This window comes from Muscardinus avellanarius (genome assembly GCF_963383645.1).
Source record: "Muscardinus avellanarius genome assembly, chromosome: 19".
In the NCBI taxonomy this organism is placed as follows: domain Eukaryota; kingdom Metazoa; phylum Chordata; class Mammalia; order Rodentia; family Gliridae; genus Muscardinus; species Muscardinus avellanarius.
The window spans coordinates 34324845-34342601 of record NC_137805.1 but is presented as its reverse complement, the minus strand read 5'-3'; the positions used below and the strand labels follow the sequence as shown (position 1 = coordinate 34342601).

The 17757-nt window shown below is 54.6% G+C and overlaps 1 protein-coding gene across 4 annotated transcripts; it reads right to left on the bottom strand.

Annotated features, from left to right (window-relative positions):
- Positions 1 to 369: 369 nt before the first annotated feature.
- Positions 370 to 17593, bottom strand: MATN4 (matrilin 4; the record flags this gene model as incomplete). 4 transcript variants are annotated; one of them, XM_080716043.1, is made up of 11 exons in its annotated part: positions 370 to 436; positions 516 to 615; positions 2747 to 2899; positions 2989 to 3402; positions 8067 to 8189; positions 8281 to 8403; positions 8492 to 8614; positions 12373 to 12495; positions 13352 to 13921; positions 14538 to 14620; positions 17445 to 17593. In XM_080716043.1, the coding sequence occupies 11 exons, from the start codon at positions 17591 to 17593 to the stop codon at positions 370 to 372; spliced, it is 2028 nt and encodes a 675-aa protein (XP_080572169.1). The 4 variants fall into 4 exon arrangements, with proteins under 4 accessions (XP_080572169.1, XP_080572170.1, XP_080572171.1 ...); XM_080716044.1 differs by lacking the exons at positions 12373 to 12495; positions 17445 to 17593 and having other exon boundaries at positions 14538 to 14616; XM_080716045.1 differs by lacking the exons at positions 8492 to 8614; positions 12373 to 12495; positions 17445 to 17593 and having other exon boundaries at positions 14538 to 14616.
- Between the last annotated feature and the right edge of the window lie 164 nt (positions 17594 to 17757).

The window sequence follows — 17757 nt, the reverse complement described above, 5'->3', positions numbered from 1 at the left end:
CTCCCGGGCGCCACCGAGCGCGCCCCGTCTGGCCTCCCTTCCTCCTGGCGACACAAGCGAGGCCCACAAACCGACCCTGTGGAAACCAGTTTTGTTTTTTATAAGAAAAAGGGGGGAAAAATCCAACAAAGAGCTGGGCGCAGCACGCGGTGAGGGCGCGCGGGTCTTGCGCGCAGCCACCCCTCCCTCCCGCGTCTCCTGGCCCCCGAAGTCTGGCTCCTGGTCCAGGCGAGGCCAGCTCGAGCTCTGCGCTGGGAGCCCGCCAGCGCGTCCTCCCCGACAGTCCAAGCCCCAGGGGCCCAGAGGCTGCTGGCGTGGGCGCCCCTCGGCGCGCGGGGCACAATCCCGGGTCCTGGCCACCCGCGGCCCTCACTTCTTGTCGGCCAGCTGGTTCTCCAGGTCCTCCAGGCGTGCGGTCAGCTGGGCCAGTGAGCAGCTAAGGAAGCCTTAGGGTTCTGGAGACCGTCCACCTCCGCCCCAGCCCCAGCCCCCAGCCCTAAAGGATATGATTCTGCGCCAGGCTCTCGAGCGCCCCCAGCGTGCGTCCCTGGAACTCCACGAGGCTTTCGCATTCGCAGGGGTTCCGAAGCTCGGTCCCCGCGCCAATGCCCTCCTCTGCAACAGGGTACACAGAATCAAGGGATGAGGAGCCGCAGGAGGCCGGCCTGGCCTTGCAAGGCTCTGAATACCTCCACTGGGCCTGCGGCTGAGAACTGGGGCTTGGAATTCAGACAGACCTGGGCCGAGGCCCAGCTGTCAAGTATTGGAAAACCCATCCCTCCAAGCCTCAGTTTCCTCACCTGTAAAATGGATCTAATGAAAGGACTTGTTCTTGGGTGGCTGTGGGGATTCAGTGGGGGCGGGGAGAGAGAGAGAGAGAGAGAGCGCCAACTTGCCAGAGTTGCTCATCAAACCCAGGGGAACTTCTTTTTAGTGGTACTGGGGATGGAAGCCAGGGGCTTTTCTACCTCCCCAGGCTATACTCCCAGACCTATTTTATATTCTGTTTGGAAACAGGGTCTCACTAAGTTGCTGAGAGCCTCACTAAGTAGCTGAGGCTGGCTTCGAACCTGTGTGATCCTCCTGTCTCAGCCTCCCAAGCGCGGGATTACAAGCATGCGCCACCACGCCCGGCCCAGGGGAACTTTTTAAAATAAAGATTCTGATTCAGAATGAAAAAGGAGTTGGTAATCTGCTTTTTTTTTCCTATTTATTTATTTATTTATTTATTTTGGTACTGGGGGTCAAACCCAGGTGCATTCAGCTTTTGAGCTACACTCCCAACCCTTATTTATTTATTTATTTATTTATTTATTGGTACTGGGGATGGAACACAGGGGCATTCTGACACCTCCAGCCCTATTTTTGTTGTTGTTCTTTATTTTGAAACAGGGCCTCACTAAGTAGCTGAGGCTGGCTGCAAACCTGTGATTCTTCTCTCTCTCAGCCTCCCAAGAATTAGGATTACACCTGGCTTTACTTTTATTTTGAAAACGGGTCTTGTTGAGTTGCTGAAAGCTTCATTAAGTTCCGGAGGCTGGCCTCAAACCCGCGGTCCTCCTGTCTCAGCCTGTGGAGTGCGGGGATTGCAGGTGGGCATCACCTCCCCAGCATCCTCTACATTTCTTATAAGCCCCCAAGTGCTGCTGATGCTGCAGGCCCATGGACCACACTCTGAGTATCAAGAGTCCAGGGCCACAAGCACTATTCAAATAAAATGTTTTGCAGTGATGGAAATATTCCACATCTGCCCCGTTCAATGCCGGAGCCTCAAGCCACATGTGACTAACATCTGGAATGTGACCGGTGCATGTGACTAATTAAACTTTTTTGTTTTATTTTAACTAAGTGGGCACGTGTCGCTACTGGCTACCTTATTGGAAAGCACAGATCTAGAACATTTCCAGGCCCAAGCAAACACTTCTCAGTGTATTTCAACTAGGCCAGCGTTTATCAGAGCGTGGTCCTTGGACCAGGAGCATCAGCAGCACTGGGAGCCTATCACCAAGAAATCACCTAGAAACGCATCACAAATGCAAATGATCAGACATCCCCCTCCAACGGACCACACCAGAAAGTCTGGGGTTGGAGCCCAGGAGATTTTTGTTTTAATGAAACTCTCTAAGTGATTTCCCCGCCCCCTCCCCTGCGGGTCTGGGGATAGAACCCAGAACCCAGGGGCATTTGAACTCCAAGCTACACCCCCTGCCCTATTTTTTAATTAATTAATTAATTTATTTATTTATTTATTTATTTTTGGTGGTGGTACTGGGGGTGGAACCCAGAGGCTTTCTACCTCCGGGCTATGCTCCCAGACCTATTTTTTATATTTTATTTGGAAACAGGGTCTCACTAAATTGCTGAGAGCCTCACTCAGTAGCTGAGGCTGGCTTCGAACCTGTGCGATCCTCCTGTCTCAGCCTCCCAAGCGCGGGGATTACAAGCGTGCGCCACCACGCCCGGCAGTTAATTCTTTATTTTGAAACATAATTCTTTATTTTGAAACCGGCTCTCACTAAGTTGCGGAGGGCCTCCCTGAGTAGCTGAGGCTGGCTTCGAACCTGTGCGATCCTCCCGTCCCGAACGCTGGGATTACAAGCGTGCGCCCCCACGCCCGGCTTCTGAGAGATTCCGCTCTCCACTAATGCCTAAGCACCACTGATCAAATCTAAGAAGCTACCAGGACGGCCCCGCGGCTGCCTGGGGAACCGCGCTTAAAGCAATAAGGCTTTAAGGGTCTGCTCACCCGGACAGATGCTGCCCCGGAGGTTCTCCAGCAGGTGCGCCATGGTGCTGAAGTCCGGCGAGTAGGACACGTGCAGCTCGGCGGGCTCCGAGGCGATCTCCCGCAGCTCCTCCTCCACCGCCTTGCCCACGCCCACGGCGTACATGACGATGCCTGCGAGCAGCGGGCAGGGGGACCCCGAGGATGCGCCAGGCCTGCCCCGCGGCCCTCCCCACCCCAGCCCGGCCAGGGGCCAGGCTCACCTTCCTCCTTGGCCCGCGCCGCCCAGACGGAGATGTCGTCCTGGGAGCGGCCGTCGGTGAAGACCAGGCCGACCCGGGGCACGTTGAGGGCGCGGGGCCGCGCGCCCTGCGCCTCGGAGAAGCTGTGCAGCACCAGGTGGCGCAGCGCCAGCCCGGTCATGGTGCCCCGCTCCATGTACTCCACCGCCAGCACGGCGCGCTTCACCTCGGCCGCCGTGCCGTAGCGGCCCAGCGGGAACTCGGTGCGCACGCGGCTGGAGAACTGGACCAGGCCGATGCGCGTGCCCTCGGGGGACACGTCCAGGAGGTCCACGATCTGGTTCACGAAGCGCTTCACCAGCTCGAAGTTCTGCGGGCGCACGCTCTTGGAGCCATCCACCAGCAGCACCAGGTCCACGTGGCCTTCCCGGCACCCTGCAGGGCCAGAGGGCTGCGATGGAGGCCGGGCCCTGGACCCCCAAGAGCCGCCTCCCCATCTGCTCGTTCATTCGGAAACAGCATTCGCGGCCCGACGCAGGCTGGTCATCCCAGCGCTTGGGAGGCTGAGACAGGAGGATCGCGGTTCGCGGACAGCCTCAGCTACTTAGTGAGGCCCTCTGCAGCTCAGTGAGACTCTGTTTCAAAATAAAGAATAAAAATCAGGGCAGGGGTGTAGCTCGGAGGTCCTTGGGTTTCATCCCCAGACCCGCAAAAAATAAAATAAAATAAAATAAAATAATTTGCTTTATTTATTTGAACTTCATTATAATTATTGAACCCAGGCATGTTCTACCTCCAAGTTAACCCCCCCCCCTCCGGCTTTTTAAAACTTCTTTAGTTGCTGAAGAGGCTGGCCGTCAACCTTCAGTCTTCCTGTCTCCGCCTCCCAAGTACTGGGATTTTAGGCGTACAGCACTACGCCCTGCTAGAAATATTTATAAACACACCATTTACTAAATCCTTGGAGTCCCTGGCAGTGCTAAATTAACACCATCATCACCTTCTTCCTGAGAGCTCTTGACATTTACTGAATGCTTAGCATGTAAAGGTGCTCTCCGGACACCATCTTGTTTATTTTTATTTTTTTGTACTGGGGATTAAATCCAGGGCCTTGTACATGCTAAGCAAGTACCCTGCCTTTGAGCTATACCCCCAAGCCCTTAAATTTTTAAAATTAATTAATTATTTATTTTTGCAGTACTGGGGAGTTAAACCCAGGGGCATTCTAACTCCAAGCTACACTCCCAGCCCTATTTATTCTTTATTTTTATTTTTTATTTTTTGGTGGTACTGGGGTTCCTGGAAGCCCTTCTTCATCCGGGCTACATTCCCAGACCTATTTTTATACTTTTTAATTTGGAAACAGGGTCTCTTAAGCCAGCACACGCAGCTGGCTTCGAACCTGCACGATCCTCCTGTCTCTGCCTCCCAAGCGCGGGGATTATAAGCGTGCGCCACCACACCTGGCTATTCTTTATTTGAAAACAAGGTCTCACTAAATTGCAAAGGGCTTCACTAAGTAGCTAAGGCTGGCCGTAAACCTGCAATTCTCCTGTCCTGGCCTCCCAAATGCTGGGATTACAAGCATGCACCACCATACCTGGCTTGTTTTCTTTTTATTTTCTTTTATTTTTTTGAGACAGAATCTTGCCAAGTTACCCAGGCTGGCCTTGAACTTGTTTCTTTTCTTTTCTTTTTTGCGGGTCTGGGGATGAAACCTATGGACATTCTACCTCTGAGCTACACCCTCAGCCCTATTTTTTATTCTTTATTTTAAACCAGGGTCTCACTGAGTTGCAAAGGACCTCACTAAGAGGCTGAGACTGTCCTTGAACCACGACCCTTCTGTCTCAGCCTCCCGAATGCTGGGATTACAAGCTCGACACCATGCCCAGCTTTGGCCTTGAATTTGTATTCATCCTGCTTAGCCTCCTAAGTAGCTGGGATTACAATAAAAGCATCTTCTTTTGTTGTTTGTTTGTTTGTTTTTGTACTGGGATTGAACCCAGGGGTGTTTAATTTACCTCTGATCTACACCCCCAGCCCTATTTTATTTTTTTTTATTTTGAAACAGGGTCTTACTAAATTGCTGAGGGCCAAACCTGCAAATCCTCCTGTCTTGGCCTCCCGAGTACTGGGATCATAGGCATGTGCCATCACACCTGGCGAGTATCTTCTTTTAAACAAGAATAATTATTATGAATGGTACCCAGATAGGTACCATTTATTGAGCACCTACTATGTATCAGTTACAATTATACAGTATCAATGATAACAAAACATTTACTGACAGCAGACTATGCATGAGGTGCTTGACTAAGTGCTTATAGATATTCTCAATCTTCCCAATAACCTTGAGTATTAGCCCCATTTTCTACAAGCTGAGGATCTGAAGAATAAAGCTATTTTTGCCGCACATTTCATACCTAGCAATAACTGAGCTAGGAATTGAAGCCAGGTCTATCTGACCTCCAAATTCCTCTGTGTGTGTGTGTGTGTGTGTGTGTGTGTGTGTGTGTGTGTGTGTGTGTGTGTAAGTTACTGGGCGTTAGACCCAGGGGCACCTGTCTTATTTTTTGTTTGGAAAAAGGGTCTCACTAAGTTGCAGAGGACCTCGCTAAGTGGCTGAGGCTGACTGTGAACCTGCGATCCTCTTGTCTCAGCCTCCCGAGTACTAGAATTAGAGGCATTGCCACCACGCCCAGAAAATCTCGGGTTTCTAATGGCTCTATGATGTAGCCTCCTCTATTCTGAGCCAGGGGCTTTGGATCAGGATGGAGCAGAGCAAGTCCGACGCGCCATCTGTGCCATCCGCTACCATTAAGGAAGGTGCTAGATGAGAGGGGAGCTCAGGAAGCCCGGGGGAGCACCTTTTCTTCCCGGGGTCGTTGAGGAATGTTGGCTGGAGGTGGGGCAACGTAATTCGGTCTGTTTTGGGCTGAATGGCTGTATCTCCCAAAGTTCCTATGTTGAACTCCCATCCCCTAAAGTGAAGTCTTAGGGGTGGGGTCTTTGGGAAGTAATGGGTTAGATAAGGTCATGAGGGCGGAGGCCTTGGGAAGGCACTTGGTGTCCTTAGGAGTCCCGGGAGACCTTGCTGCTTCTCCCCTGGTATAAGTGTGCGGTGAGAAGGCAGCTAACTCTACCAAGGAAGGGGTCCTCGCCGGATCTGCCAGCACCTGGGCGCCGGACTTCCCGCTTCCAGAAATAGGTGGAATCCACGTTTAAGCTACTACTGGGGTCTGCCCCCAACAGAACAGTGCTGAGAGGTAATGGAATCCTAAGGGGCAGAGCCTGGTGTGACATAATGATGCCACGGGGCACCACCCTAGGAGGGATTAATGGCCATCTGGAGGGACTTAGTTAGGTCCCAAGGGGCTGATTAGTTACCATGACAGTGGGTGGTTATACAGGAAGGCCACCCCACGTGTCTGCTCCCTTCCACAGGCCTGCCTGCCTCCCTTACATGGGCTTCTGCCAGGCAAAACCATCAGCCCTGAGGCCCTCACCAAAAACCAAGGCTCTTGGGCCTCCAGAACCGTGAGCCAAATAAACCTCTTTTCTTTATAAATCACTCAGGCTTGGGTATTTTGTTATAGTAACACGTACTAGATAAAAATGGCCACTGTACCAGGCTATGGTACTTTGTTACAGCAGCCCACATGGACCAAGACAGTTTTTTTTTGCAGTACTGGGGATGGAACCCAGGAGAATTCTACCTCCGAGCAACACCCCCCAGCCCTATTTTTTAATTCTTTATTTTGAAACAGGATCTCACTGAGTTGCAAAGGGCCTCACTAAGTAGCTGAGGCTGTCCGCGAACTGCGATCCTCCTGTCTCAGCCTCCCGAATGCCGGGATTACAAATGTGCGCCACCACGCCCAGCGACCAAGACAGTCTTAAAGGATGAGTTGGAAGGAGTTTTCCCAGGCAGAGAGGGACAGTCCAGCGGGTGGGAGCCACATGTACAGAAGCATGGCTGCGGGGAAGCTTTCCACACATTCTGGAGGGGACGGGCCAGCGTGACAAAAAGGTTCACGTGTGGCAGGGGACAGGCTGGGGTTGGTCAAAGCTAGGTTGTGAAGAGCTGAAAGGTAGTTTCAAAACTGAGCACACGCCAGGCATGGTGGCGCACGCTTGTAATCCCAGCACTTGGGAGGCTGAGACAAAAAGGATCCGGGTTTGCAGACAGTCTCAGCTACTTAGGGAGGCCTTCCGCAACTGTGAGACCGTTTCAAAATGAAGAATACAAAACCGGGCTGAGGGTGTAGCTCAGAGGTAGAATGCTCCTAGGTTCAATTCCCAGCAGCGCGCACACGCGCACACACACACACACACACACACACACACAAATTGCAACCACAGCCCACAGCAAAAATGATAATAACAATACACCATGGTGCACTTCTTACGCTCCTGTAAAACTAAAGTTGAGCTTCACGAAACCATACTTATCTATTTTCCCTCTCATTTTTTTTTTTTTTTAAATGCTGGTTGTAAACCACTAATCTGACTTCATTGCCCACTAATGCAGTCCTGCCCACCCTGTGAACCTCGGGGGTAAGGCCTTTGATCTCTATTCTGGAAGTCCTGGTGAGCCACAAAGAGATTTTGAGAAGAGAAGAATGCGATCAAATACGGATTTTTTTTGCAGGGCGTGGTGGGGCACGCTCGTAATCCCCGCGCTTGGGAGGCGGAGACAGGAGGATCGCGCAGGTTCGCAGGTTCGAAGCCAGCCGCGCGCACTGGCTTAGAAGACCCTGTTTCCAAATAAAAATGTGAAAAATAGGTCTGGGAGTGTAGCCCGGAGGTAGAAGGGCTTCCAGGAACCCCAGTACCACCAATAATAATAATAATAATAATAATAATAATAATAATGATAATACGGATTTTTAAGTTAAAACTTCTATCCTTGGCAGCGTGATAGACGATCGAGGGGAAAATAGTGAACCCTCCAACTACCCCCAACACACACACACACACACACACACACACACACACACACACACCCTTGGGCCACAGCAAGGGCAAATCAAGGTTGCTCAGAGTGCGGGCAGCAGTGCAGGAAGCAGACAGAACGCCCTCCCGCCCCAACTCACGGGTGCAGCTCTTGCCGTCCGCCTGAAGTTGCCGCCCCTCGGGGCACAGACAGCGGTAGGACAGGCCCTCGCTCACACACTGGAACTGGCAGCCATGGTCGACACCATTGCAAAGGTCCCTGACTTGAAGGCAAGATGGAGCAGGATGAGTCAGGCAGGGCTGCGGCCCCTGAGGCCTCCGACACCTGCCCACAGCCTGGATGCCGCGCCTCACCCTGACAGCTCTTCCCGTCCGGCAGCAGGTCGTGGCCGTCTCTGCAGTGGCACCGCGGCCCCCCAGGGGTGCTCACACACTCATGCTGGCAGCTGTGGTTGCCGAAGCTGCAGTGGTCAATGGCTGGAGGGAGAGACAGCAAGATGCCATCACTGGTTGGGGCCAGCAGAGGCCTCCGTCCAGGCTGGGTGATGGGGCTGGGCTGACTCACCCCTGCAGCTCCTCTGGTCCTGCTGAAGGGCATAGCCAGCTCTGCAGCGACAGAAATAGGAGCCCGGGGCATTGACGCAGTGGTGGTCACAGCCATGGGTCCCTTCGGCACACAGGTCAATGGCTAAGGAAGAGAAGGAGTCAGCCTTTTCCTAGGGCTGGCTTCTCAGCCCTGGAAGCACGACTACCCGAGAGATTAAGAGGACCTCTGCCTGGGCTCCATCCCCAAAGGTCCTGGTGAACTGATGTGGGTGGCAGCCAGGCATCTGTAATCTCTATATACGTAAGCCTTCTTCCTGTGAGGCATGTAACCCTTCCAACTCAAACCCTAGACACACCCCAGGGCCAGTGTGCCCATCATCGAGCCAGGCGTGAGAATGAGAATCCACAGTTGTAATGACAGGGCCCCTAATGGGGTGCGGTGGCACATGTCTATAATTCCAGTACTTGGGAGGCTGAGACAGTAGGGTTGCAGGTCCGAGGTCAGCCTTAGCAACTTAGCAAGACACTGTTTCAAAACAAAACATTAAAAGGGCTGGGGTATATACCTTGGAGGTAGAATGCTCCTGAGTGGAGGAGGAGAAAGAGGAGGAGGAAAAGGAGGAGGAAGGAGAAGGAAGAAGAAGAAAGAGGAGGAGGAGGAGGAGGAATGAGGAGGAGGGATGAGGAGGAGGAGGAAGAGAAAGGGGAAGGGGAAGCCGGGTGTGGTGGCATACACTTGTAATCCCAGCATTTGGGAGGCTGAAACCAGAGGATCACGGTTCATGGACAGCCTCAGCTACTTAGTGAGGCCTTCCGCAACTTAGTGAGACCCTGTTTCAAAATAAAAACTAAAAAATAGGGCAGGGGGTGTAGCTTGGAGGTCAAATGCCTTTGGGTTCCATCCCCAGACCCGCAAAAAAAAAAAAAAAAGAAAAAGAAAAAGAAAAAAAAAGAAAGGGGAAGGGGAGGAAAAGAAGAAAGGGGAAGGGGAGGAGGAGGGAAAAGGGGGAGGGGGAGAAAGAATAAGAATAAGATGATGATGATGGTGGTGGTGGTGGTGGCGGTGCTGACAGTTCCCTGTCCTCCAGGGCTCACTGACTTCACAGAGGAGGAGGAGGCATTTTCCCAGCTATAACCTAGAAGACTTGACCATGTAACTTAGAGGTTACCAGTTCAGTCCATGAGAGGTCGGGGACTGTGGATCTCAGGACAGGGCAGCAGGAGGCAGAGAAAGGGAGGGACCAAGGCTCCCCTCTCACATCATGGAGATGAGAAGCAAGAGAGAGCTCGGGTGGGTGCGGTGTGGGGCAGGAGGAGCCCTGTGTAATCCCAAACTGCAGCCCAGGGACACTTCTCCAGCCATACCCCACCAGCTCAGGCCCAGGCCGCCACCCAGATAAACCCATTCCATGGATTTACCCCCTGCTAAGATGACAGCTCTCATGACTTAACTCTATCAGCCCTGAAAATTAATTCACGAGCTCGCTAGGGGACATTCTATATCTAAGTAAAACAGCCTCCATTTCCCCACCTGCAAAATGGGAACAGAAGAGAAGAGAGCAGCTGCTATTTACACCTTTCTTCTGAGAAAGGAAGGCCTTCGCCCTGTGGAGCACCTTGACAGTGTAGATGTGCAAAGCTGGTCTAGAGCTGAGCTGGGGACTAGAGAGAACTGTCACGTAGAAAAAAGTGAGAATCTAGGATTCTTGGAAAAGAGATGGAGTGGGGATGCGGGCCCGAGCCCGGGGGAGGCCCCAGGCGGGCTGACCAAGGGTGTTTAGGAACAGGGGCGCTTGATCTTCCATTGTAAGTAATGTGATTTGCTTTGCCATGTGTATGTTTCACTCTATCGGTAGAACTCACACATCTATCTGTCCATTCCCATCTCTAGTAAACTGAACATATACATGGTTATATACACACACCTTACCACAGAGGCTGACTTACACTCATGGAACGAGAACAGCTTATACAGAAAGGATTGAAAAATGGAGACAAGAGCCACAAGTCAAGTGAATGCAGCCGACGCTCACAGCAAGAGGTGGCCATCAAGCTGAGCGTGCTGATCCCAGCTGAGATAGGAGGATCGCAGTTCGTGGACAGCCTCAGCTACTTAGTGAGGCCCTCTGCAGCTCAGTGAGACCCTGTTTCAAAATAAAGAATAAAAAATAGGGCAGTGGGTGTCGCTCAGAGGTAGAATTCTCCTGGGTTCCATCCCCAGTACCGCAAAAAAAAAAAAAAAAAAAAAAAAAAAAAACTGTCTTGGTCCATGTGGGCTGCTGTAACAAAGTACCATAGCCTGGTACAGTGGCCATTTTTATCTAGTACGTGTTACTATAACAAAATATCCAAGCCTGAGTGATTTATAAAGAAAAGAGGTTTCTTTTCTTGAGGGGGGATTTGAATGTTCACGGTCATCATATGGGGTTCAAGCCAACCTGTTTAAGTTTCTAGAAACAAGAAGGCACCGGGTGGCATCGGGGCTATTGGGATCACAAAGATCTCTTTCTCCAGGCTGCTGTGAGGCCAAGAGGGAATGTATGGAATGCTCGTAGCACAATACCTGATTCTAACTTGGCACTCAGTAAATAGTAGCACGCAGAGGGGTAGACACACATGTTTGCCAAAAAGAAAAACCCGATTGTACAAGGAGGGATCGTGCTTTTCAGAAGACAAAAGTGAGGAACCAGGTCTTGGAAGGTTTACAGAGGCAGAGGGGAAGAGTGGGGGCAGCCCAGGCGAGCCCTACGGAAAGAGCTGGGGTGCAGAACCAAGCATGAGCACTGCGTAGGGGAGTCCCACCTAACTGGAGACCCCCAGCATCCTCTAGGTAACAGAAACTGGAAGGCTATTCCTGGGAGAAGGCAGAAACAAGCTGGAGCGGAGGACTGGAGTCGTGTTGGAGACTGGACTGCAAATGGGAGAGAAAAGAGCTGCAGAAAGCATACTCGGCACGAGGCGCGGTGGGCACGCTTGTAATCCCCGCGCTTGGGAGGCTGAGACAGGAGGATGGCACAGGTTCAAAGCCAGCCTCAGCTACTTAGTGAGGCTCTCAGCAACTCAGTGAGACCCTGTTTCCAAATAAAAATATGAAAAGCAGTCGGAGAGTGTAGCCCAGAGGTAGAAGGCCCTTGGGTTCCATCCTCAGTACCACCACACACACACACACACACACACACACACACACACACACACAAGAATGCATACTTAATGCAGGGTTTGGGGGCGCATGCTTGTAATCCCAGTGCTTGGGATGCTGAGACAGGAGGATTGAAGGTTTGTGGCAAGCCTCAGCTACTTAGTGAGGTCCTCTGCAACTTAGTGAGACCCTGTTTCAAAAATAAAGAATAAAAAATAGGGCTGGGGGTGTCGCTCAGAAGTAGAATGCCCCTGGGTTCCATCTCCAGTAACGCAAAAAAAAAAAAAAAAGGAAAGAAAGAGAGCCAAAGAAAGAAAGGAAGAAAGAAAGAAAGGCATACTTAACTACAAGACACCCAGCCCTAGGCCAGGTATGGTGATGGACACTAGTAATCCTCCCAATACTTGGGAGGCTGAGACTGGAGGATCACAGGTTCAAAATCAGCCTCAGCAATTCAATGAGGCTCTCAGCAACTTAGCCAGACCCTGTTTCCAAATAAACAAGAAAATAGACTCCAGGTGTGGCCTGGAGGTAGAAGTCGCCCAGGTTCCATCACCAGTGCCACCATAAAAGACAAAAACAACTCCCAGCCCCGGTCCCACTAAGGGCACTAAGGACTTCTGTGACCCCCCAAAATCACTTCCTCAACTATGAGGGCTTTGGCTTCCACAGCCGGTCCACACGCATTGATGAGGTGCTAGAGCACTGGGGGGCCAAAGGGCATGGAGCAGTGAGGGTGGCGGGGCAGGAGCCGTCCTCACCCACACAGCTCTTGTGGTCTGCTGCGAGCTTGTAGCCGGCGTCGCAGGCGCAGTAGAAGGTTCCTGGAGCGTTGACACACTGCTGCTGGCAGCCGTGTTCCCACTCAGCACACAGGTCCTTCCCTGAGGACAGACAGGACAGGCGGAGCCGGGTGGGGATGCGCTCAGGGGCGCGAGCCAACTTTGGGTGAGATGTCACTCCTTAGAAAAAGGTCGGTCCAGGAGGGAGGCCTGGTGACAGAACAGGGCTCGGGCAGCACCTGTGCCCAGGCTCAGAAGAGAGGGCTCCGGCTAACGAGTCAGTGGGATAAGGACTCCACACGGTGGGGACGCGAAGCCGTGGCGAAGCCGGCCGAAGAACGCAAAACGGGACCCGCAGATCCTGCAGCATCCGTGGAAATAGCAAAGAAGAGCCGGGCGTGGTGGCGCACGCTTGTAATCCCAGCATTTGGGAGGCCGAGACGGGAGGATCGCGGTTCGTGGACAGCCTCAGCTACTTAGTGAGGCCCTCTGCAACTCAGTGAGAGCCGGTTTCAAAATAAAGAATAAAAAATAGGGCAGGGGCTGTATCTCGGAGGTCGAATGTCCCTGGGCTCCATCCCCATACCCCCCCCACACACACACACAAAAAGCAAAGAGAGTGGGAGGAGCCACAGCCCTGTGGGCGGGGCACGACTCCTGCCCGCCTGGCTCTGGGCTTGGAGGGACCAGGATTCCGGTTTTTCTGGCACTTGGTGTTGGAGTTTGGCCTTAAGCCCGTAGTAAACCACAGGGAATCATCCTGGTGGGCACAGCAAGCCAACTGTTGCTTCTTGCGGGCGAAGCCCAAACGCAGGTGGCCACGACCCAGCCCGCCCTAGGCCGGAGCATCTCGGCCCTACCCCGTGCGCAAAGAAACCGGGCCACCGGGAGGGGAGGGGATGGCCTGCGCCCCGCACAGGAATCCAAGCAGCTGGGGGTCGGAGCCTCGCTCACTCACCGCACAGCCGGCCCAGGAACTGCAGCCCGAACTCCTGGATCAGGTCGAAGGACTCCACCAGGAAGACGTGCTGGTCCAGCGGGGGAGACGCCATGGTGCGCAGGGAGCCCACGTCGGCGCGCTGCACGCCCACCGCGTAGATCTCGATGCCGCGGGCGCGCGCCTGCGCCGCCACCTCGGCCACGCGGTCCTGGGGCCGCCCGTCGGTCACCACCACGGCCACGCGCGGCACGCGCTCCCGCAGCGGGCGCGCGCCCTCGGCCTCGCTGAAGGCCACGTTCATGGCGTACTGGATGGCCAGCCCGGTCATGGTGCCCTGCGCCAGCGGCACCAGCGCGCGGATGGCGCGCTCCATGTCCTCCCGGCGCGAGAAGGCGCCCAGCGGGAACACGCTCTGCACCTGGCTGGAGTACTGGACCACGCCGACGCGCGTGGCGTTGGGCCCCACGTCCAGGCTGCGCAGGAGGCCCACCAGGAACTGCCGCATGGTCTCAAACTCGAAGGGGCGCACGCTGCGGGAGCTGTCGATCACAAACACCAGGTCCATGGGCCCGGCGTGGCACCTGCGACCTGCAGCGGAGATGGGGAGGGCTTCCTTAGGTCGGCAGGGCCGTGCGCCCTCCCCCAGGGAGACCCAGGAGAAATGCGGCTGTCTCCCCGCATAGCATTCACCTAGTTAAATAACTTCGGACTTCTATGCGGTCCAGCATTGGCTGAGAACCTGGGCTAGCCCCCTGCCCTGGACAGCTGAGGGCTGAAGGGGCGAAGAGATGGCCCAAGCTCAGGCAGGCAACTTGAATGGATGGAATGGCTGGGCTAGGTCAGTGGACCTGCGCAGAGAGTCCGTGTCCCTCCGAAGGGGCTGCAGCCCCACCCACAGGCTGCCCTGTGGCCACGTGGCCCGCTTGTTACCAGGTCTTTGGATTTTTTAAGAGAGGCTCAAATCGGAGTTTTTAGGTGAAATCTCTTGATTCCTCCGTTTCCAGTGGACATGTTAAGATTAAATACTGAGTGGGCAGTGCCGCATGAACCCAGCACCAAGTCACTTCCTGCAGGAGAGGAATACAAGCCCAGAGAGGCGAAGTGAAGGCTGTTCCAAAGCCCTCCCTTCTCTCCCCACAGGCCAGCTGGCTGCGGAGGCTGCTCTGCTCCCTCCTCCCCTGGGGAGGGCCACGCCCCAGCTCACCTGCAGCCTGCGGCTGGGTTTCCCAAGGCTGGAGAAGCAGCAGCCACATGGCCAGTGGCCAGCAAAGGAGGTTCCTCATGGCCCTTGGGGGGCAGGGAAGGGAGGCGGCAGGGCCTAGAGGAAGGAGGAAAGTTCGCAAAGCGTTAAGGCCCGATTTCTCTCATCTATTTCTATGTATGTTCAAAAGTTTTCTGTGGAACTGCAGAAAGTTACATTTTTGACAACTTCAGAATAAGTAAGTAAAAAGTCGATTAAAATACACCAAAAAAGAAAAAGTTCACCTGGGCGTGGTGGTACCCACCTGTAATCGCAGCATTTGGTGAGGCTGAGACAGGAGGATCCTGGTCCTCAGACAGCCTCGGCTACTACTTAGTGAGGCCTCCGGAAACTCAGTGAGACCCTGGTTTTTTTTTGGGGGGGGGTTGTTTTGTTTTTGTTTTTGTTTTTGTTTTGTTTTGTTTTGGTGGTACTGGGGTTCCTGGAAGCCCTTCTACCTCCGGGCTACACTCCCAGACCTATTTTATATTTCTGAAACAGGGTCTCTTACGCCAGCGTGGCTGGCTTCGAACCTGCGCGATCCTCCTGTCTCCGCCTCCCAAGCGCGGGGATTACAAGCGTGCGCCGCCACACCCGGCGAGATCCTGTTTTTTAAAAAAAGAATAGCCGGGCATGGTGGCGCACGTTTGTAATCCCTGCGCTTGGGGAGCTGAGACAGGAGGATCACACAGGTTCGAAGCCAGCCTCAGCTACTTAGTGAGGCTCTCAGAGATTTAGTGAGACCTTGTTTCCAAATAAAATATAAAATAGGTCTGGGAGTATAGCCTGGAGGTGGAAAGCCCCTGTGTTCCACCCCCAGTACCACCAGAAAGAAAGGAAGAAAGAAAGAATAAAAAATAGGCCTGGGGGTGTAGCTCAGAGGTAGAATGCCCCAGGTTCCATCCCCAATACCGCAAAATTATACCAAAAAAGAAAAAAGTTCAGCTGGGCCTGGTGGTGCCTCCTGTAATCCCAGTATGTAGGAGGCTAAGACAGAAGGACCACAGGTTCAAGGACAGATTCAGCAAGTGGACCCAGCAACCTAGCTCTGGGTTCCGTCTCTAGCACTGCTACATAAATAAGAAAGAAAAAAAGAAAAACACGCCTTCCCTAAATGCCAGCTGTGGCATTGTGATATTTACTCCTCTCTCCAGCCCCGACACAGAGATGTTGTTGTTCACAATGTTCAGATGAGGAAACGTAGAGAAGTTAAGCTCTGGTACCCTAAGTGCCAGTGCTTTGGGTACCAGTGCTTGGCCAGGAAATGGACGCTCCTGACGGTGTCCCACATCTATCTAGTCTGTCTAGTTCTGTGAGCTGGCCAGGATGCTCCGCACCATGTTGTCCCCAGAGGAGAACCTCTGCAGAGGAAGAGAGAAGCTGTGCCTCGCCTCTGTCCAATCAGGAGTTGCTGGGCGGCCAGGGCGCCCAAACCCGCCGCGCCCTAGAACTTGAGGCTTGGCGCCTCGGTTCCCTGCTGTTCTCCCGAGAGGCCGCCAGGGGGCGCCCGCGGTCCGGCCGCGCCGGCCAGGTGGCCGTGGGAAGCCCACAACTGCCCAGCAGGTGTCCTTGCCCAGAGCAAACAGGGGGCCGGGAGCCCCGAGGCCTTGGAGATAAGGCCTGGGCAGGATATATCCGGCACGACGGTCGGGGAGCGGAGGTGCGCAGGGTCCCAGGGACGGCGACGCTGGACGCGCACAGAGGGCAACCGGAGAGCGGCGGGGGGGCAGGACGGCCATGAACCCTCTGGGGGCAGCAGGTGAGCCCTCATCCTCCTGCGGCCCCCGGCGACGTCCTTTGCGAATCACAGAAAGCCCCCCATTGTACAGATGGGAAAACTAAGCCCCAAGAAGACGGCCGCCGAGCTGCAAACCCAAGACGAGAACTGAGGACTCCTGGCCCCCCTTCTGCCCGGCTCCCCGGGCCTGGGAGCCACTAAACCCCTTTTCCTCCCATTCTCGCGCCCCCGCGCCCCATGCCGACTTCTCCTGTGGCTGGGACTCGGTGGATCGGGAAGGCCAGACGCCCCTAACTCACCGCGGCCCCTCCCAACGCCAATTCCGCGAATGGAGCCTTCAGAGCGCCCGGCCTTCCCGCCTGGGATTCTTCTCCCCCTCCGCCCGCCTTCCAGGCCTGGGGGAGGAACAGCCCCTCTGGCAGCGCCGCTGCTAGCAGCAGCTGGGTGGGAACGCCTCGCCACACCGCTGGTGGCATGTGTGGGGAAAGACTTAAGGGGCCTTGGCCTCGCTCCATCCCTTCCTACCTGCAGAACCCTCTGGAACCCCCGATTTTGTTGCCGCCCCCATCATGCTGCTCTTGGCCTGAGCCAACATCCCTTGGTACCCGGCCTTCTACCCCCAAGAATCCTAGAAAGTCAAAATAGCTACGGGGGAAGAAGACCACCGCTTTCCCCACCTCCTCCACCCACCGAAGGACCTAGCTCAGGGGGGCTCAGGGGGTCTTCACTCTAAGTCTCGCATCAAGGTGGTGGCCCGGCTGACACTAGAACCCAGGACCCCTCCGAGGAGCTAATCTTTGCCTTAAAGGGAAAGATTCGGAGATGCCCTTAGGTCAGAGAAAAGTAGATTTGCAAGGCAGGGGAAATCTATAATTCTTCCAGAGTTGGCCCAGGATTAAACACCTTGGGACGGTGCCTGGGGCCTGGGGAGGGGGAGATTGGGAAGAAGTGCCCCCATTTTTTCAGCCTTGCTCCTGGGGCTCAATTCGGAAAGAACCCTACAAGAGAAAGAGCACTGCAAGTTATCTGTGTGCACCCCAGGCCGTGCCTGCTCTGTGGATACGGTCTCTGGGTGGGGGCTTGACGCCTGCTCCCCTGCAGACCCCTCAGTGCCCCCGGGCCCTCTGACTCACCTGAGCCTGCGGGACGGCTCGGAGGCGCGTCTGCAGAGCGGAGCGGACGGCCGGAGCCTCCCGGGCAGCTGGACCAGGTAACGGCGTGGGCAGCGTGCCCTAGGTGGGGTCTGCCAGGGAGCTGGAGCAGGCGGAGGCGGCTGCCGCATTTAACCCGGGGCTGGCGGGTGGGGAGGGGGAGCGCGGGCTGCGACCCCTCCCACCGGCAGGGAGAGAGTACCCCGGGCCTCCGACGGCTGGGGCGGGGCCAGCGGCGCGCCCCCTGCTCCTGCAGCGCAGACCAGAGGGTGGCGGCCGCAATTCGGCTGCAGCT